This window comes from Molothrus ater, chromosome 14 (genome assembly GCF_012460135.2).
Source record: "Molothrus ater isolate BHLD 08-10-18 breed brown headed cowbird chromosome 14, BPBGC_Mater_1.1, whole genome shotgun sequence".
Classification (NCBI taxonomy): domain Eukaryota; kingdom Metazoa; phylum Chordata; class Aves; order Passeriformes; family Icteridae; genus Molothrus; species Molothrus ater.
Window position 1 is genome coordinate 1,516,708 of NC_050491.2, and position 20,794 is coordinate 1,537,501.

A 20,794-nucleotide genomic window follows, 5' to 3' on the forward strand; every position below is an offset into this window, starting at 1 on the left:
TCTGCGGGCTGCCCCTTCCTGTGGGCACCGAGCCCCGGGATGGCGGCGGGGGCTGCGCCACCGGCGCCGTGAGCGGCCTTGGCCAGGTGCTGGCAGCCCCGTGTGCTGTCCCAGCATGGGCAGGACCATGTCGACGTGCGTGTCCCGGCTGGAGGATCCGCCAGGATTCAGCCCCGTTCCCAGTTGGCTCTACACATCCCATATGCTGCCGCCGCCTCTTCTAACCAGCGCCAGACACCGCCAGCTCCTCTCCCTCGACGTGGTGGGTGGCCGGATCGATGAGCAACGCTTAGCGAGTGTGTTTGCTTTCTTAACTGTGCAGCTGTGGCCAGAAAGTGGGGGAAATCCGGGGCAGCAGGCAGGGGATGAACAGGCGGAGAGGGGAGCAGGGCGCCGGTGTTGGGGGAGGATCACCCCGGGCAGGTGCGGCGCTGGGCTGGGCCGGGAGCTTTGCTGTCAGTGGGAAGGGGACTCATCCTTGTTCATGTGCAGAGCAGAATGAGAACCTGCTGCCCTTTGAACGTCAGCAAAATCCCCAGCCCTTGCTGAGCGTGGAGCATGTGCTGGCTCTGCAGAGCTGGCGTCCTGCAGCGCTGGGGGCGAGGGTGACCGGCCCCGGCAGGAGGGCACGGGGTGCCCGGGGCGCTGGGTGCCTGCGGGGACCCTCCCCAAGTTCGCATCGCTCCCCTCTCCCTCCCCTCCCTTCCACTCCCCTCCCCTCCTGCAGAGTTTCAAAGCACGGCAAGGAAAAAAAAAAAAAAAGAAAAAGGACATCCCCCTCCCCTCAAATCCCTCGGTCCGTGACTGAAATAAATAAGCACAATCCCAGGTAGTGAGGAGGCTGCTAATAACGTGCTCCTGACAGGCACGGGATTGCCGGGCTGAGGGATGGCTGACTGAAAGCTCCAGGCTAGGGTGGGGGTGGGGGGCTTCTTTTTTTTCCTGCCAGCTCTCGCCAGGCAGTAGGGATTTTTTTTTTCCTTCCCCTCCCTGATAATAAGGACATCATCAGAAGCAAGATGCAGTGGCTAAGGGATGGAACAGGAATGGTGAGTTCAGGTAGCTATGTCTTTCTCTTTTCCTCTTATTGCAGTACTTTGACAGGGAAATGAACCTCCGTCCTATCTCCTGACTCCTCCTTTACTCCCTGTCCTTGAAACCATTGATCACTCTGTAGCCATTTTATAGACTCTGCATTCCCAAACTGCTGAGCAAAAGAAGGAATTGAAAGGAAGGAAGGAGGGTGGGCATGCCTCGGGGCGTGGGAGGGGGTTCCGTAGGGCGAGCCGGTGGGTTCGGGGGGGGAGCGCAGGGTTTGCCCGGTTCCCCGGCGTGTGGGGCGTGCGGTGGGAGAGCACTGGAGGAGAGGAGTGCCGGCACAGGGCTGGCTGCTGCCCGGGGCAGCCGGGACCTGTCACTGTGCCCCTCCGCCCGATGATGAGTTGCGGTGCGGGGGGAGCCCGGCGTGCCGAGCCTGGGCGCGCCTGCAGCAGCCTGGCAGACACAGACACTCCTCCGGCTCGGCACGGCCGCCAAGGCAGCTCCTGCCGCCCTGCGAGCCGAGCCCAGCCCAGCCGAGCCGGCTCCGAGGGCTGCGTGGCCGAGGGGAAGCGGGGAAGTTCCCCCAGCCCAGTGAGAAACTTCCCCGGGAAGCGATGCGGGTGTTCGGAGATGCTCCTTCCGCCCCAGCCCGCCTTTGCACTGGCATTTCCCGCACGGCTCCGTGCGCAGCTGGGCTTTGCAGGTGCTGCTGGATTTGCCCTTCCCGGCTCTCTCGGTGCTGCTCCTGGCCCGGCCATCCCTGGGGCTGCTCCCGGCCCGGCCACCCCTGAGGGCTGGTCCGGCTCCCCCATCCCTGAGGGCTGGTCCGGTTCGGCCATCCCTGAGGGCTGCTCCGGCTCGGCCATCCCTGAGGGCTGGTCCGGCTCGGCCATCCCTGAGGGCTGGTCCGGCTCCCCCATCCCTGAGGGCTCGTCCGGTTCGGTCATCCCTGAGGGCTGGTTCGGCCATCCCTGAGGGCTGCTCCGGCTCGGCCATCCCTGAGGGCTGCTCCGGCTCCCCCATCCCTGAGGGCTGGTCCGGCTCCCCCATCCCTGAGGGCTGCTCCGGCTCGGCCATCCCTGAGAGCTGCTCCGGCTCGGCCATCCCCGCTGGCTGCTCCCGGCTCGGGCACAGGGCTCAGGCCGAGCTGGCGTTACCCGGCTCAGCCCCCGCGTTCCGGCTCCGGGGGCACCGGCAGATGCTGCTGCCTGCGGGGAGCCTTCGGGAGGGATCGCTGCCCGTTCCCTCCATGCCCTCCCCGCTCCTCACACACACGGCCCGGGGGGTTTGTGCTCCCGCAGGGCTCCGGCGGTGCTGGCAGTGCCCTGTGCGGTGTAGGCAGCAGCCTGCAGCACAACGCGTTCGTTTGGGGTCGTGTTCAAGGCTTGTCTGTCACGCAGCAGCACCTCGGGGGTTTGCTGCCGCCTTCCACCCTCGGAGCATCCGGAGGGTTGGGAGTCCTTCCTCTGTCCTGCTTGTCCCACACTGTGCCCCTCTCTGCCCTGTGTCAGGGATAAAAGTGGTGCCGGGAAGCCGATGGGGCTCTCGCCTCCCTTTCCCCCTTGTCCCAGGTGGCTGCTGAGCCCCGCTGGGGAGGGGCTGGCATGCTGCAGGACGAAGTGCTTTTCTAATTGCCCCAGCACAGGACTCGACACCTTCTTGCCCTCTCATCTTCCCAGATCCCTTCTGTGCTGCCGGCTGTGTTATTCTGTTCTCATTAGTCTAATCTTTGCTTTCTCTTCGAGAGAAATTACAGTGCTTACTGTAGGGTGTAATAGAAGATATTTTTGTGGGAAAGTAAAACTCTATTAGTTGATTTTGAAGCGGGAATTTCCCAATATTGCTCCTTCTAACAAGGGAAAAATAAAAGAAAGAGAGCTGTGGTTTCTGTATTTCATACAGCAGTTCAGCAGCCTCAGCAGTGTTTGGAGATACTCCACATATCTCCAGATACCTGAAAATAAAAAATTATTTCAAAGCAGCAAAGTGAAACTGAACCAAATAAGAAAAATCCAGTGGAGATGTTTGCAGTCCCTGGTGGTGAGGAGTCTGTTTCCCCGGGCATGGGTGGCCCGAGGGTTCAGGGGCTCCTGCCCTTGGGGCACAGGGATACTGGGAGCACCTAAAGCCAACGTCCTACCAACACTTGGTCCCTACAAATTCTGCTCCTTTAGCAAGACAAGATGCGTTGTTCCAGATGTCTTGGCCAAGTGCTAGTGTGGATAGCAGAATTCCCTCCAATACAGATTTTCCTTGCTGTCCCCACTGGTAACTTATTTGAAATTTTAGTATTTCAGATGTTGATCATTTGGTGGACTGTGCTAAACAAGTGAGTTATTCCACACCAGGGGTAGCTGCATTTCAGTAATTCAGTGGGAATATTATCACCTCAGTCTGCTGGCTAAAATGTTCTGTGGAACTATCAGCCAGCTCTGCTCTTGAGTGAAGGTTGGCTGCTCTGTTCACACAGCCTCCCTTGCAGTGCAGAACCTCACCCTTTCATCCTGAGCATCACTGGACCCATTTCCATGGGCACTGAGTCTCTGTTATGGTTTTTCAGCTGTCCTTTTTATTCCAGTATTATTTTGTGTGTGCTGCTGAAGACCAGCAATACACATTTATTCTGGCAGCATCCCTGGACTTTGTTCTGCTCAGGCACATTGGTCAGAACCTGGATTTTAGCCTAGTTTCTCCCAAATTCTGCACAGCACTGATTTATTCAAAATGCTGTTTTCTGTTGTTCTCAGCTTGGGTTCAAGACTCAGAGTTACTCATCTTTAAGAAGCATGTCACTAATGCTTTACAAGTGATAGTACCTTTTGTTCTTGTGGCAGGTTTTTTTTTTTTTTTCAAATCAGCCCCTAAACCCATGCTATTATTCCATAATATTAAGCTGTTGGAGCTTCTTTTTTCCCTGCTTTGCATGTGCTGCTTCCCATTTTTTATACAATTAATCTTTTGCCAATTACGCTGGCATCCCACGGGGGTGTTTTCCATGCTTCACTGGTACCACGTTGCTAAACTCTCTAGTATCTGTTCCTAATCTAGAAAAATGCAACTAATTGTCATTGGTAGTGATGAGAATCAATCTGCACATCTGAGCAGTGTGTGAGTGCAATGATTATTTGGTCTGGCATTCTTCAGAGGGTATTGATCCAGCATGGTAATCAAATGAGTTGGATTAAATCAGGACAAAATACAGCCTCTTCTGGAACAGTTTTTATCTGACAAGGGCAGAGTTTTTTCCCAAGTCTTTGACTGTATCACAAGTAACACAAGTGTGAATCTTCCATGGTATTTCCTCACAAAGGGTCTCCTTTTGGGTTTAATGTTGTGCCTGTGACAGTCCAGGAGAGGTGCGGTCCCAGCTTTTTCCTTTCACAGCCATAAGTAGTGATATTTTTACACTCCCTGTTGTTGAAATACTTAAAATCAAGCTGCTGTCAATATTCTCCATTTCTCTTGTAAGCAAAAAGTAAAACTTGTAAATCATCACAACCCAAAATGTGGTGAAAATGAATTCAGTGAATCAAAGGGCCAAAAGCTGCAAGTGGTGGAGATGCCCCTGAGTGGGCAGGTCAGCAGCATTTTTCCTCATTGATTCTTTTCCACTTGTCAGTCTGAAAATCACAGAGTATTGGGAGCACAAAGTACTCTTTGCACTCCGTAATCCTAAAAATCTCAATGTGAGATCTGGAAAAGAGAAGTAGAAAAAAGCAGTTTGGGTTTGACTTTCAGTTTTGAAAGTTTGGATAAGCAAAAGCAGCTGGTGGAGAGCAGCGAGGCCAGGGCAGGATGGAAAGAGGAGCTTGCGATATCCAGGCCTTAGGGAAAAATGGGACTGAAGAGGCCCAGAGCAGTTTTCCTGCAGATCAAAGGGAGCAGGGAGTGCTGGCTGCTGCTGGAGCAGTCCCAGGCAAGCTCCTGAGTGCTGTGGGTGTCCTGCAGAGGATGCTGCCGGCTCTCCATGCCCTGTGGCCTCAGCAAGGAGGGCTTTTCCAGCAGAGTGGGACATTTGGAAGTTTGTTCCTGTTCATCCAGGTCTCCTGTCACTGGAGGTTGCTGCTTGGCTTGCCTGAGCTCTGCATGCAGTGGAGAATTCCATGGATGCTGCAGGGCCATGGAGCTCCCAAAGCCCCAGGTCCATCCCACCAAATGCATTTCTTTGTGGGATTTTTCTTACATAGTTCCTGTTCACTTTTCCATTTCTCTCCCACTTTGGGGCTGCTTTAACCTTTCAGTTACAGCCTCCTGCTGGTGCTGCTCTGCCGAATGTCCAGGTTAAGAAGGAGCTGAGGTTGTGGTAAATAAAAATGTTTGATAAATCTGTGCTCCATGCTGATGATTGTCCTTGTGTCAGACCCAGGAGGGGCCGGGAGGAGGCCTGGCTCCATTTCCATGGAGTTCCCACCTGACACACCAGTAACTCCTCTGTCTCTTGACATACATCAGGGATGTCTGGAATACACTGGGAGGGTGCCATAGGCATAGGAAGCAGGATTTCATGGAGCTCTGAGCAGGCTGTGCTTGCTGGGAAGCCACACACCCCATGTGGTCACCATGTCCATCTGTCCCTCCTGCTCAGGGTTTGTGTTTGAGCACCACAGCCTTTGAAAACCACAACAGTTTTTAACTGAGAACCTGATTTCCTTGTATCTCATCAAAGAGTTTTTCTTTTTTGAACACTTCTTGAAAAATCTCTGAAATGCTTCAAGCTGACATCTTAATGTATTTATGACATTAGCTGCTTCTGCTCTGGAATGGTTGCTCTGAATCTCTTTGAGCCTGGCTGTTATTTTGAACATGACTAATTCCCTGAGTGACTAAGCTCTTAGATAATAGGAAAAATTCATCAAGTTATCTCGGGCTCCAATAGTTTCTATTGTTATGAAAAGACAACTTATGAAAAAAAAAAAAAAGATGCTTATTATGTAATATGTGCAGGGAGAGGAGAGGCGAGTGTTGGTAGGGACTGGCCGAGTGCTGTGTCTGGGAAAGGCAGGAGTGCAGGCTCAGGCTGTGGCATCTCCAGCATAGTCTGGATGAGCAGTAAAGAATTCCTTGACTGGAGCTCAGGTGACTCCCACTGAAGCCAAGGAGTTGTGCTCTTGCACAGAAGGGTGTTCAGAGGGGATCCCAGCCCCTTCCTCCCCGTTCTGCCACGCTGCAGAATCCCTTGGGTGCGACCCAGGGTAACGCTGAGCATGCAGTGAATTGCCCCACACCTTCTCTGCCAGGTTGTTTCAGGCAGCACCTGAAGCACTCAGCACTCCTGCAGGGCCCTGTTCCAGGCAGAAAACAAACCTCAGCTCCATCCCACTGGATTTTCCCCTTGGTGCTGCTGATCCCCAGCACAGAACTGCCAATGTGCAGCACCAGGTGCCTTCCTGTGCCTGTGTGTGCAGCTGTGTCCCACACAGGGGGCATTGTCCCTGTGATCCCTCACAGCCAGGGTCCCTCTGGCACAGCCAGGGTCCCCTGGGCTGTCACACATTGTCAGGAGCTGCAGGAGGGCAGTGCTGGCCGTTCCTGGAAGGCAGCAGCCTGTGCTCACTGTCACTGCAAGGAGTCCCACTGAGCTGGGAGAGGGAATGGAGCCCACTTACTGGCATTCACCTGCATTGCTTGGAGAAAGGAAAAAAAAAAGTAGAGAAAGGCTCTAAAGTTCTTTTTTAATGCTGATATTGCTGATAAAAATGAGTGCACTATGTTCTATTCATACACCTACTGCTATCCATCTGGAATTCCTACTTCATTAGGTTGGCTTGCAGTGTTTTCTTCATTAAAAGAGTGCCAGATTCAATAGGCTGTTCCCTCTCCTTTTTTTGGGAGGCAGAGAGAGGGGGAGAAAACGATTTATATGAAACACATCCAATTCTCTGGGTTAATTTGTGTGAAGAACATGAGACCCGTGGGTCAGCTTCTTAATGAGATGGTTTTTCCTTTTCTCGGTGTCTTGACAAGGAGAAGCCCAGGGAAGCCAGAGCCAAGTGTCACAGGAGGGGGGTGAGGAGGCTGCAGGGAGCTCTGGCCAATTGCTTTTCCTCCTCATTCCCTTGCAGGTGCTGAAATGCACCCTTCGATTTTCATGCCAAAGTGTTTCCCTGTGCCTGTGCAACTGAATGGCTCTGGGTGACACTGACCCTGAATTCAGAATTCAGAATTTAGTTTTCTAGCATGTAATAATTTTTTTTTCACAGAGCACTTTGCCCAGACATGTGCTGATGTGAAGATTCTGCAATTTAATGTCAGAGTGCCTGGAGGGAGCACTTGTCTTCCCCTAAGGAAGGGACCTGGCTTGCATTTTTCTGCAGTTTGGGCTTTGCTTTTTTTACCTTTTTCCAGGCTCAACAGTGAGCCAAAAAGTTGAGAAATGAAATTAAGGCGTAAAGGTCTCTTGTGTTCCTTTAGGCCAGGGGCTGAGGTTTTTTCAGACAAGGAGAGCTTACATAAGGTTGAGCATCAGAATTAGATGGGTCCTTTTAAACAGAACTTGCTCGGCCCCTGAAGTCTTTCTCTGTGACCAGGGTAATTGGTGTTACCACATCTGATTTCTGCAAGATTTGTGGGGTTTTATTTTCTTTTTCACCACTGGGAATCTGAAGATGCTTCTGGAGTGCAGGCTGGAGTTTGCAGTAGATGCAAAGAGAGCAGAAAGCACTCGCAACACTATTGCCAGGGGCAGGAGATTTTAGCCTGTCTTAATGCTTTAAGTTCAAGTCAACTTAAAAATAGAAGATCTGTTGTTCTCAGTGCAATCCAGAGGAGCACAATGGACTCAGCCCCCCTGACAGGCTCTCTGTGCCATTTCAGCATGGTCTGTGTAGTGTCCCAGGAGCTGTGGCACTGGTTCCATGGGGACATCGCTGCTGTGGCTCAGCTGCTGCCCATCTTTGGGTGGAATTCTTGTGGGTTTTTTTCATTGAATGCTTGGAGCAGTGACCTGGAGATGCTCAGGTCCTTGCCCATGGCCTCTGAGCTTTGTGCAGCTCTTGGCCAGGTGGTCCTGCAGGTGCAGCTGAATTCAACCTCCAGCAGCGCCCTGTGTGCTCTGAACATTGCAGAATTTGGCTTAGGAACTGAATTTCTTCTCTTTCCAGCACTCCCAGCCTTGCCACAAGGGCATCTTGCTTCATGTGGTCCTTCCCTACTCTCTCCCACATCCACTTTCTCTCCCACTTTGCTGCTTTGCTGGCTCTCAACTTATGCAGTCTTTTAGGAAGAAGAAATTACTGGAAAAAAGTGCCAAGTTCATGTGGACAGTGAGGAAGCTTTTCCATTTGAGGGATGGAGTGGGCAGGCAAGGAACTGTGGGTGACTGGAAAGTTGATTTTTCACAGCTAAAATCAGGCCCAGGTCTCTACAAGTGTTGCTTCATTTTGCAATTTGGGTAAGGAATTTTAGGTGTTTGGGGATTTTTAAAGCTTCCCATGAAGCTATTCCATAAACATAAAAGATATGGAGATTCCTGAGGAAAAAAAAATCTGCCTTTGCAGCAGCTCTGCAGCTCACAGGCTGGTGCCTCCCATCTGGCCCAGGATGAAAAGAGGGCTCTGTCAGGCATTCTGTGAAGAGAAAGGAAAAAGAGGCAACTCCCAGCTTAAGGAAATCCTCCTTTTTGGAAACAGCAAATCATAATCTCACTGGCCTTTAATCTCTGAAACCCTGAGCTTAATTCCTGCCTAGATTTAGAAAAAAAAATTAATGGTTTTCTTATAATCTCTGCTGGAGTCTGTGAATCACCCCCCTGGTGTCCAGTGTCACAGCAGTGTTTGTGGGCACCTGGTGTGGGACACTGGGGATGGAGGGGCAGGTGCTCCCACATCCCTGGGTACCATCCCTGGGAATGGAGGGGCAGGTTCCCACATCCCTGGGTACCATCCCTGGGAATGGAGGAGCAGGTGCTCCCACATCCCTGGGTACCGTCCCTGGGAATGGAGGGACAGGTGCTCCCACATCCCTGGGAATGGAGATGCAGGTGCTCCCACATCCCTGGGTACCATCCCTGGGAATGGAGGGACAGGTGCTCCCACATCCCTGGGTACCATCCCTGAGAATGGAGGAGCAGGTGCTCCCACATCCCTGGGAACCACGGCTGCCTGTTCCTTCTTGGGGGCAGGATTAATTCAGCTGGGAAGTTTAAACTTCCCTCATAGTGCCCCAAAGCTCTGGGGTGGGGCTTGTGCTGCAGGTGGGAGTACAAAGGAGCTGAAGCAGTTTGGGGCTGACAGTCACCAGCAGTGGTTTCCTCTTGGCCATGGATTTCATCCATCCAGACCAGTTTTATTCCTGCTCAGAATCATGAGCCACAATGCTTTGTGTGAAATTTCCCCCAGTTCACTGAGACCTAGCTCCTTTGGCCAGAGGGCAGCAGATTTGGGCTCCTCCTGTCCCATCCCAGGGCCCTGCCACACCACTTCCTCCAGTGGCATGGCCAGAATTCTCTGGTTAATTAAGGCTAAGAATTTAGTAGCTCATTTTCTCAGTTAATAGAAGGTGGAGCTGGTGTGTTGGGACAGGACTCTGCTCCTCACAGTCAGTTGGAATTGTTTGTGATGGACTAGAGCCCTGACCAGTCTAAAGGAAACACAGCAGGGTACAAGCCCCTGCCACAGGAGCATCTAACTCTCCAGACTGCCTCTGAGGAGTCTGTCTGATTTATTTTGAGTGTGTGGTTTTACATTTCTTCATGTCAGGCTTCAGTTCGTTTTAACAGTAGGAAACACAACATAATGAAAACATTATCTTCCTTTGTAATTATGACACAATCTTTAGTCTGAGTTTCCTCTTCCAAGGTTAGGCATCTAAAATAAGTTACTCCACTCTGTCTGTCCCAGAGTGGAGGTTGTTACTCTGCACAGGGATTGACAGCAGGACAGGGAATTGGAGCTGGAGCAGGGATTGACAGCAGGACAGGGAGTTGGAGCTGACAGCGTGCACAGCCCCATGGCCCTGCACTGTCCTGGCACCTCATGGTGTGGGGACCTGGGGGCTGTCCTTGCTCGGGGAGTGCAGGAGCTGTCAGCATTGCAGCCCCAAGCCCTGGCTGCTGTGTTTGCCGAGCCAGGAGTGGGATGTGCTGATTACTGGAGACATCCATTGGAGGGAGACGTGGTCACAAGGCTGAGCCCGGCGCCTTCCGCACGGGAGGATTTGGCATCTTCCGTTTCCTTGGCTTGCTCCAGAATTCCTGTCTTGGAATTAATGTCAGTGTAGGGCCCCTGTGTTTGTTACTCGGGTGTCCAGAATTGCCTGCCCTGTACCCGTGTCGATCACATGGGTGCCGGTGCGAGCGGGATGGGTGTGATGCGAGCGGAGCCGGCTCCTTCCCCGCTGCTGTCCCTCCCAGAGGTGCTGAAATTCCACCCTCCTTTCTGGTCCAGCACAAGCCCTGGCTGGTCCTGCATCACAAACCGTGCTCCCCAAAGCTCCTGTAACGTGTTCTGTGCGCTGAGGGATGTGTGGTTTATGTAACTGATACAAATCTTCCCCTTCCTCCTTTCGCTCTGTACAGAACCTTAGACCAAACTTCCCAGAAAGAATTCTATGAAGTTCAACTTCACCGTGGTTTTATATAAACCCCTGCTGTGTAGGTGTGCTTTATCAGGAAGGCTTCTAAGAGAAGGTACCATCCATTTTCGTAGTAAAATTAACATTTAGTGCACGCAGAAGGCATGGGAAGTTATATAAAGCAGCAAGTACTGTTGGGAATACTGCGAATATAATTTAAATAGAAGCTTCTCTGCACTAAATCTGTTTGTGCTGCTGTTACACACACAGAGCCTCCTCTGGAGCCCCAAACCTGTCCCTGGGTGAGGGGACGCACCCGGGGCTTTCCTGCCTGATCTTTTAGGGGGTGTTGGACCTGGGGAAGGGGATGCTGTGGCTGAGCCTCCCGGGTGCAGCATCCCCCGGGCTGCAGCATCCCCCGGGCTGCATCCCCTGGCTCCAGCATCCCCCAGCTGCAGCATCCCCTGGCTGCAGCATCCCCTGGCTCCAGCATCCCCTGGCTCCAGCATCCCCTGGCTCCAGCATCCCCAGGCTGCAGCATCCCCTGGCTCCAGCATCCCCTGGCTCCAGCATCCCCTGGCTCCAGCATCCCCTGGCTCCAGCATCCCCTGGCTCCAGCATCCCCCAGCTGCAGCATCCCCTGGCTGCAGCATCCCCTGGCTCCAGCATCCCCTGGCTCCAGCATCCCCTGGCTCCAGCATCCCCAGGCTGCAGCATCCCCTGGCTCCAGCATCCCCTGGCTCCAGCATCCCCCAGCTGCAGCATCCCCTGGCTGCAGCATCCCCCGGCTCTGGCATCCCCCAGGTGCAGCATCCCCAGGCTCCAGCATCCCCTGGCTGCAGCATCCCCCGGGCTGCAGCATCCCCCGGGCCCCAGCATCCCCTGGCTCCAGCATCCCCCAGGTGCAGCATCCCCAGGTTCCAGCATCCCCAGGTTCCAGCATCCCCAGGCTCCAGCATCCCCCGGGCCCCAGCATCCCCCAAGTGCAGCATCCCCAGGTTCCAGCATCCCCAGGCTCCAGCATCCCCCGGGCTCCAGCATCCCCCGGCTCCAGCATCCCCCAGGTGCAGCACCCCCCAGGCTCCAGCATCCCCAGGCTCCAGCATCCCCCAGGTGCAGCATCCCCCAGGTGCAGCATCCCCCGGGCTCCCCAGGGCGGGCAGCACAGCAGTGGGGTCCCCACAGCCTCCCGTGGTGGGGGTTTGGGACCGGCAGCTCAGGAGGGGCTGGCTCTGTGGCTCTGTGTGTAATCTGTGCCCTCCCCTGCGCTCTGAGTGGCTCAGCTCTCGCAGAATGCCAGCCCAGCTCTGCCAGGCTCGGTGCTGGCACTGAAACCCTCCCGTCGGGCTCCGGAAGTGCTCAGTGAGCATGTGTGAGGTGTGCACCTTTGTTCTGGAGGGTTCCCAGCCTCTGCTGCTCCCCCTGCCCTGCTTTGGCTCCCCTGGCTCCCTGCAAAACCTCAGGGCTTCTGCCTTGAAACCACCTGGCACTTCCAGGGGGCAGAGCCAGGGATGGGCTGTGCCTGCTGACGGTCCCCAGGTCCTGGGGGGGTGTGGACCAGCAGAACATCCCCACCGGGCTGCTTCTAACATTTCCTCTGGGCTCCACACCCAGGCTCCCTCTGTGCTCACTGCAGTTTAGAGGAAAAGATAAAGTGGCCATAAAATCCCTATGAATTCAGGCTGGTTGTATGTTTTGGGGAAGTCGTTGCTGCTTCTGAGATTGAAACTGGAATTTCCTGGCTGTTTTTGTAAGTTCAGGTTTATGGTTTGGAAAATTGCCTGTGTTGTTTTGGGAAAGGATGGTAGCAATAATAATAAATATTCCACATCTATTACGTGTTGGAACAAAGCGATCTCCGAGGTCCCTTCCAACCCAAATAATTCTATGTTTGCTATTCTGATTAGTCTAAAATTACATCAGACAGACTGGCTATCCTAAAAATGGATCCTTGATAGAAAATGCAGGTTTGGAAGCTGGGGATGGATCCAGCCTGGCCTGTGTGCTAACGGGGCAGCCTGGGGCAGCTTTAAAGCAGCTTCCTGTGATTTTACAGGTGAAAAAGGGCTTTTCACTGCCCTCCTGAGTGAGAAACTCCCTGCCTGGACAGAGCAGGGGCCTCAGATGCTGGAGAGAGCCTCTGGCTGGCACTTATCACCCAAAATAAACCATGTAAGGAACCCAAACTGTTCTTGTTTCTAATGCTGCTCAACACAGCCCAGCCTCTGCATCTGCAAACACATCACAGCCTGCACATGCTCCAGAGCTGGTCAGAAATGAGCAGGATGGTGCTGGCTGAGTGCTGGTCTGGCAAAATCCAGTGGGTCTGAGTGGAAGCCATCGAGGGAGGCCCTGTGAAGACCCAGTCCTGACGTGGTCTCTCCTTTGATGGGGTTTAGGGTGGATACAGGACCCTTCTGGTTTTGAGGGAGCTCTCTGGCAAAGAAAGAAAATGAAAGCAAGCCTTGCATTGAACTGCTGGGTTTGGTGTTGGTGTGATGGTGAGCTGGGGCAGGAGCATCACCTTCCCCAGGGAGGACACTGCAGGACAGGCTGCCCTTGGTGGTGGGGCTGGGGTTAAAGCATGAAGCTGGCCAGGTTTAGACATGAAAGAGCTGCCCAGCTCTCCTCGTTTGCTGCAGGAGAACAGACCAGGTGCTGTGTGGTGCCTGTTGGCCTCGTGTCTGTGTGGGAGCGTTCGGAGGCGCAGCTTTCCTGGAAGGTGCCGTGCTCAGCCCCCGGATGCACATTTTAGTGCATTATGCATATGCATTGGCAGCATTTCTATATTTGTCTTTGTCTGGAAAATCATTTGCTTTTTCCAGATGAGTGTATCTGGTCTGTATGCGTTGTGATGCCTCTCTGAGGTATCTGCTGGTTCTGGGAGCTGAGATTGGGGTTTGGGATGTAGCACCTGGCACCTGGACCATAAACCCTGAGTGTGAGTGTGTGATTTTAATGTAGGAATGAGCATTTCTGGCTGCTGCAGAAGGAATAAAGGTCCTCCATCTGTCCTACCCCCTTTTATAGCTCTCTGTCTGTAGAGTCAGAATTCAGTTTAACTCTTAGCTGGAGACAGCCGGTGCAGCGCTGAGGGGAGATGTTACAGGATTCCTGATGGGAGAACGATTGCACAGAGCTAAACCGTGATTCCCCCTGCCCAACTCCCACATTTCAGGCTCACAGCGAATTCCCAGGTTACCATGAGTTGCCTTTTTGTTATTTTGGCCGCTTTGCTCCTGCTCCCCTCCCCGCTCCGAGCGGGCTCGGGGCTGTGTTTTCCAGGGCGCTTCCAGGGCAGCCGCATCCCGGGGCGGTGCGGAGCGGGATGTGCGCGGCTCGGAGCGCTGGGAGCCGCCTCGGAGCCGCCTCGGAGCCGCCTCGGAGCCGCCTCGGAGCCGCCTCGGAGCCGCCTCGGAGCCGCCTCGGAGCCGCCGGGCCGGAGCATCCGCGGCGCGCCGGGAGCGCGGGGCAGAGCCGCGGCTGCGTGGCGCTCGCTGTCACGGCGGGCGGAAGCCTCGCGTATTTATGGAGCCAGCGCTTCCTTCTGCGTTTGAGTGACAGCCAGGATGCCGTCGCTGCCTGGTCACTGGAGCTGATTAGTATGCGCCAGGGTCCGCCTCGCTCCGAGGGATGCAGCCGCAGCAGCTTGCAGAGCTGTCACACTCACACGGGCTCCGTATCTGCACTGGCTTGACGAATTAAAAAGCGAGCCAGCCAGCGAGAGAGAGACCCGGAGAGAGAGGGGGGACGAGACAGAGAGAGAAGCTTGCAGACAGCGCTCGCTCTTTTCCTAAAGGAAGGATTTTGCATCCCGAGTGCTCACTGGTTGTGATGATGCTTCACTTAGCGGGCTCAGAATGAGCTAGAGACAGCAGATAGGGGAGAAACTAAAGGCAGAGCACAAAGCATTACGAACCAACCCAAAACCAGGAACAGTTTTCTCCTCTATTCTAGCATGGTGGATGTATGGACAGTCTTACAGAGCAGAGGTTGACTTCTCCAAATCTGCCAGCCCCACACCTCGAACACTACAGTGTTCTGCATTGCACCATGACCTTGGATGTTCAAACGGTGGTCGTTTTTGCAGTGATTGTGGTGCTATTGCTTGTGAATGTCATACTCATGTTCTTCCTGGGCACTCGTTAAATGGATTTTTTCTCCTGAGCTGTTGGGGGCTACTACTACCACTAGCAATTCAACAAGAGAGCACGAGCGGGAGAGAGAGAGAGAGAGAAAGGCGAGAGAGAGAGAGAAAAAGAGAGAGAGATTTCTTACTGAGGGGGGAAACGCGTTGAGCTTCAACATGGCCTCGCTGTGATATGTATGACGTTGGTATTATTATCTCTCCCTAAATCTTTTGTCATGTCTTGTCTTTTAAGTATGCCTGTAAGTGTAGCTGCTTTTGCCGGGTTTCTAAATGTGATAAATAATAATAATAGCGATCCAGTGCTCCGTGGTTCTGTGCTAGCGAGACAGAGCTGTGCTTCTTTAGGCAGCAGCAGAGTGGAAATGATCTGTCTGTGGTGAGCACTGGCTGTGTTGTTTTGCTTTCCTTTGAAATAGAGGCTCAAGTTAATAATAAGTCATTTTGTGTGCGATTTCTAGCAAGCAGTTAATGTGCAATGTCTGTGAGAGTAACCATGTAGGTGCCAGGTGAGAGGTGCTGCTGTGTGCAATGGAATCGAGCTGTGGGCATTTTTTAGGGGGGAGGGTGGTGTTTGAGAAATCCTATTAAAGGATTAAATCTTTGCTAAAATAACATTCAGCCACAAAAAAAAAAAAAAAAGAAAAAAAAAAGAGAAAAATTCTACTTACTGTATTTATCTGTGTTGCTTTGATGATCTGATTTGATTTCTGAAGATTCAGCCCCAAAGCCTCCAAATTCTATGTCCACACTGATGTAACCCAGCTCCTTTCTTTAGAGATGTGAGAGGCACCAAAACATAACCTGCTGGGTTTTTATTCTGGTTGTACGTGGTTTCTGTCTCTGCAAACTGGGAAGGAAAGATCAAAGGGAGAAAGGGAAAGACAAGCTTTGTTTTTCTTTGCTAAAGCAACAGATACGGAGGGGTTGGGTTTTGCTTTGATTTTCTAGAGATCTGATTTTGGCTTGCTTTTCTTTTTTTCATGTGTGTGAGTATTTATAAAATTTTGGGGAATGTATCGAAGAAAAATCTTTGCCCACCTCAAGGATAAGGAGCTTTTGAGATGGGTTGATTCGTGTGACTTTATTTACATTGATTTTCTGGAAAATGAAGTGCTAAGTTGTGTCTTATGGGCTTGCTGGAAAGGTGTCCAGCAGTTAGAGGTGCTTCTAGCCCGAAATTGCAATGTTTACAGCCTGGGAGCAGGGCTGGCTGGGGGCTCCAGTGGCAGCATGAGAAGTTTGGAGAGAATACGAAGGGAATGTCTGGAAAGAGTAATGCCTTTTCCTCTGGAAAATATATATCTGTTCTGTGCTTCTGTTAGAGGTCTTCAAGATTTTTTAATTATATTCTTTCACCCTCCAGAAAAATCAGAATTGCATAAAACAAACAAAAATATCAGTTTGAAAATGTTTTTATCTTTGCTGATGGTCACTGGAATTTTATTGCCTTGATAATTTAATTAGTTCATGCTTATTCCAGCTGTCTATTATTTATTTGATGCCCTCTGAAAAGAATATAATCATGTAACTGATAGATAAAGACAAAGCTGGAGGTTACAGATGGAGACATGGAGTTATTTCCCAGTGGGGGTTTGTGTGCTGGGAGTTAAATGCTGAGCAGGGCTCGGGAGCCGATGGCTTTTCCATGGTGGCATGATTGGAAATGGAGTTAAATCCTGCAAATTTGCCACTTTCAAAGTGCTTTTAGCTCTATATAAAAGAGAAAAAAAAATTTCCCTGAGTCCCAGGGTGGGAACAATTGTCCCCAAAAGCCTTGTGGGGCAGGAGCCTGTTTTAGTGGGGAGGAAAGGCAGGAGCCAGAGATTCAAGCCCAGGAAGATGCTCGGGTGCCTGCTGGCTCCGTTCACCCTCTTCACTTGTAGCTATCTGCAGGAGGTACCTGCTTCACTTCACGGGAGACTGAGTCAATCTTCTTCCCGAAAAAAAACCGAGTGAATAAAATTGATGCTGACCATGGTTTGGGTTGTTAAACAGCTCAAATTTGCTCTATTTGCCTGTTGGCCATTCTGTGTCATTAGTTTTATAGGTTGCAGAATCTCCTGGAAAGGTAATAAATGAGCTGAGATCACCATGGAGAGGGAATTGATCAAGCAGCAGCCAAAATCATCCTTTCAGGGAACAGCCTTGAGCGACAAAGGGATTTGGAGGAGAAAGGCTGGAAAAATGAGCAAAAACCCAACCCCAAAACTGACCAGCGAGTTACCATGGGCCGTGGCTGTGCCCGAATGTTTATTTTCTCAGGGCTCTCTGGCACTAAGGTTTACCTTTCAATACGATTTCTACGAGGAATGCCCAGCGCCTGCCGCTGTTTCCTGGGCGCATTCCTTGATCCAGAGCTTGTACTCCTGGGGAGATATTTGGGAATTATTCGTGTTGGGTGCTGGATGTTCCTGCCATGCCCCATGGCTCCTTCTGCAGTGCCCCTGTGGTTCCATCCCTGGGGGGCTGTGCTGGGGCCGTGCTGGGGCTGCATGGGGAGGATGAGGGGTTGTGCACGCTCAGCTGCTGGGAGGGAGCGCCGGGAGCCGAGTTCTTCCCGTCGCGGAACGTGCTTGCTTGGGAGAATTCCTGTGATTTTATTACAACTTTTTGCTTTTATTCCTCCTGAAGGCTGGTAGAGTTAAAGGAGGAAAGTTAATGCAGAGCAATAGGAAAGTTGGCAGCAGCAAACTTTGTTATTGTAGCAGCACTGTTCTCATTATCTCGGGCTTCCTGATGGAATTTTGGGGGAAAAGAGAGGAAGCAAGAGGTGAAAGAGTGAGCGAGGGCTGGGCTTGCTGCTTGTTTAGCTTGGTCTCTGTCTCCCAGCCCAGGCCTCAGTGTTCACCTCTTCAGCGCTGCCCCAGCCCCAGTTTTGTATTTTGGCAGCTGCAGTTTGGCATTTCCAGGCGTGCAGGAGCCCCTCTGTTCTGCCCAGCTGGGCACCGCGGCTCAGCCCGTGGTGAGCGCTGGGAGCTTTCTGGGGTGCCAGCGCTGCCAGTCCCCACTCGATCCCTGTGCCCCCAAAGGACTGTGCCTGCAGTGTTTTGGGTGGCATTTGCTTGCTGTGAAATTCCCTGGGATTGGAGCTGAATGTGTCCTGGGACCATTGGGGTCACTCTCAGGTCCCTGGGGGTGCTTCGGCCCCGTGACTCCCCCAGGTTTCTTCACCTTTGTGGGGATGCTCAGACCCAGGGATGAGGCAGAGGGATCATTCCTTTAAAGGAATCAAAGTGCTGACCCTCTGAAAAATATGGCCCCAAAGGAAAAAAATACAAATTTGTCTGCAGAAAGCGTATTTGTGATGCGTATAATCTCTTTCAGTGCTTCTGCTGTGTTTGCTGAGGCTGGGTGATGGGAGACCTGCCTTGCTGTTGTCTGCTTAAGCAGGATTCAATGTTATTTGCCACAGGATTCATGAAAATGCCTCTGCCTGTATCATAGCAACCCCGTTTCCCACAGTCCATAAAAAGTCCATTTCTCCCGAGCAGCAATCCGCCGTCTTAAAGATTCAGGCACCTCCTCGGCAGGGAAAGGGGGATGTGCCCCTCTCCGGGTGCTTCCCTGGGAGCTTAAGTGTCGGGATGATCCCGGCTTGTCCTGCTGCACGGCGCTTCTAATGCTCTGTCTTTAAGGCAGATAAAGCGCTTTCCTTTCGGGTTTCGAAGGGCTTCCTCCCCCACCCTGGCTATTTCCCACCTCTGTTTAAAACCTCACATGACAAGTTGGAGGGGATGGGACAGCTCCGAGCTCTGTGACGCGGTGGCTCTGCCCTGTCCTGCCATTTGGCTTTTCCCCCGGGATGGCAGCAGCACAGCCCTGGCGTTTGCTGGGGAGGGAGTGAAGATCTGCCCCGATGCCAGCCCTTCTGTGGGGATGCAGAGGTGCTTTCTCAGCCCGTAGATGACTGTTATTAAGAGCTGCATGTTCACCTGACTCCTGCCCCCATCTGTTTGCATAATGTGGTTATATTTCTTTTTGGATCAGGTATTCAGTACACAGCCCAGCTGCTGTGTATAATGTCTGAAGGAAAATTGCCAAAAATCCATGTAAGTTTTTTGGTTGGGCTTTTTTTTTTTTTTAGTTGTTTTGTTTTGTTGGCTTTGGGTTTTTTTGTGGTTTTATTTTTTTTTTTGGTTGCTTTAGTTTCAATCTGTGACTAGAACCCCTGTCTGTGTTGTCATTTCATTTTGTTGTGGTGCTTGGTTCGTGTGTTCAGCTGGGTTTGTCTGTGTGCCGTGCCTGCCTGCATGTGTGTCCGTGTGCTCCGTGTTGGAATGATGATCTCTCCCTGTGTGTTCCATTTCCTCTGTGCATTTTCTCAGCTGGGTGTGACAATGTGCTCAGTGTGTCTCTCCCAGTGAAACCTTGGGAGAGATTTTGGTAAAACTCAAGGATTTGTCTCGGAGCTGCGGAGGCTCCAATGAGGAGAAGTTAGGAAGCTTGAGGAGAACTCCCAAATGTTAATAATTGTGTAAGAATTGTCCTGTTTGAGGAGGGCGCTTGTGCAGGGGTCCCAGGGCTGGCAGAGGACAGTTCTGCCAGCTCCTGGCTTTGCCACTGATTTACTGTGCGGCCTTGGGCGCGTTCCTTTGTTCCTTTGTTGCCTTGTGGCTTCTCTTTTCCATCTGGGATAGAGGAATATCTCACAGCACTGAGGTGTAGCCATGCCTGATGTTGTCCTGTGTGTGCCCTTTTTGGCTGTGCAGGTGGGGAACGTCTGTGTGGCCACGTTGGCCCAGCTCTGCCTACCTGGGTTTTGCCTGTTGGAGCTGTTGTAGACAGCAGGAGCTGTGGTGATTGATGCTTCCCACTAAAAATAGATGCTCCTGGAGGAAGAGCTGCTGGAGGAACTGTGATTTATTGTCTTTATTTTATTAGTTGTGGTTGAATTTCTTTCCTGAGTGGAAATGAGTCTTAATCTGCAAGCACGACAGACGGCTGGGGTGGCTCTAACCAGCAAAGGGCCATGTGGCATCTGCTCCTTATTCCTGGTTTTCCTGGGAATTACTCTGGCATTGTCAGAAACACCACCTTGATGGTGGGCAGGAAGTCCCCAGAGCTGTGCTGGTGGGGACTGTGTTGGGCAGCCTGAAAGCTTCACCACCTGAATTAAAGAGAATTTTGGGGGATGAAGGGAGTGCAGGCATGCAAGGATTTAAAGAATTAGGTCTGGATCTCAACTGACTCTAGTTTATCCGCAGCGATATAATTTCATAGGAGTGTGCTGCTTTGGGCAGCTACCCCTTGTGCTGTCACAGAGCTGGGGAAACTGAGGCACGGGGCGGTTGCAGAGCAGCACATTTTGGGATGGGGGTTAGTGGGGCTGGGATCTGGAGCAGGATGCAGGGCTCACCAGTGGGGGAGGCTGTTTGGCACCGTGTTTGGGGTCTGGCTTGTGCATTTTCCTGCAGCCCTTGCCGTGGGGCAGCGTCGGGGGCCAGGCTGGTGCCGGGCATTGTGGGCTGAGGCTGCGTTTGGGGGATTTTGGAGCTGGGAGCAGCCGAGTGTGGCCGTGCCCATGTGAAGGGCCATGTGGCTCAGTGCCTGCCCCTTCCTTTGCATCAGCTGAGACATATATAACACAACGTATGGGCTGCTGGCAGCCGGCGTGGGGCTATTTTCGGCTGCATCGCGCCGAGCCCGCCCTGCTCGCCGGGCTGGGCTCAGTCTCCAGGGATGAGCTGTTCCCAGGGATGGATGAATCCCTGTTCTCAAGGGATGAGCTGTTCCCCTGCCCCTTGCCCTCCTCCAGGACCTGTCCGGGATGGGCAGGGCAGGCGCTGACCCCTGTGGGTGCTGGGGACAGCCGGCAGCAGCAGCAGCAGCAGCAGCGCACCCTGGGTGCCAGGGAGGCAGAGCAGGCTCACCCTGCTTAAAGCAGCCCGGCTCTTTGTTTCCCCTTTTTGTCCCTGGCTAAAGCCCCAAGTGGATTTCTAGGCTGGTCACAGTGGTGCCATGAGCCCTGTGTGCTCCAGTGTCCTCCTGTCCTTCTGGAGCGAGGCTGTCGCTGCCCGGCGTGCCCGGGGCTCTGCGCTTTGCCGGGGGCTGAGGCTGGAATGTCCTTCCCGCTGCTCCTGCTTGGGGAAGCAG

At 52.6% G+C, this 20,794-nt stretch overlaps 1 protein-coding gene across 5 annotated transcripts in view; it reads left to right on the plus strand.

The window, feature by feature from the left end:
* The first annotated feature begins 999 nt into the window (after window positions 1–999).
* Window positions 1,000–20,794, plus strand: part of ARHGEF9 (Cdc42 guanine nucleotide exchange factor 9) — a 131,532-nt gene continuing 111,737 nt past the window's right edge. The window contains exon 1 of one of the 5 annotated variants that reach the window (XM_054516340.1): window positions 1,000–1,059. Coding sequence is in view for 3 of the 5 variants with exons in the window: in XM_036401979.1 (XP_036257872.1) it covers window positions 18,721–18,750 (30 nt within the window). In the remaining 2 variants the exon portion in view is untranslated. Of the gene's footprint in view, window positions 1,060–14,705; window positions 14,887–18,688; window positions 18,751–20,794 lie in introns of those variants that run through there. The other 4 variants (XM_036401981.2, XM_036401980.2, XM_036401982.2 and 1 more) reach the window with 4 other exon arrangements.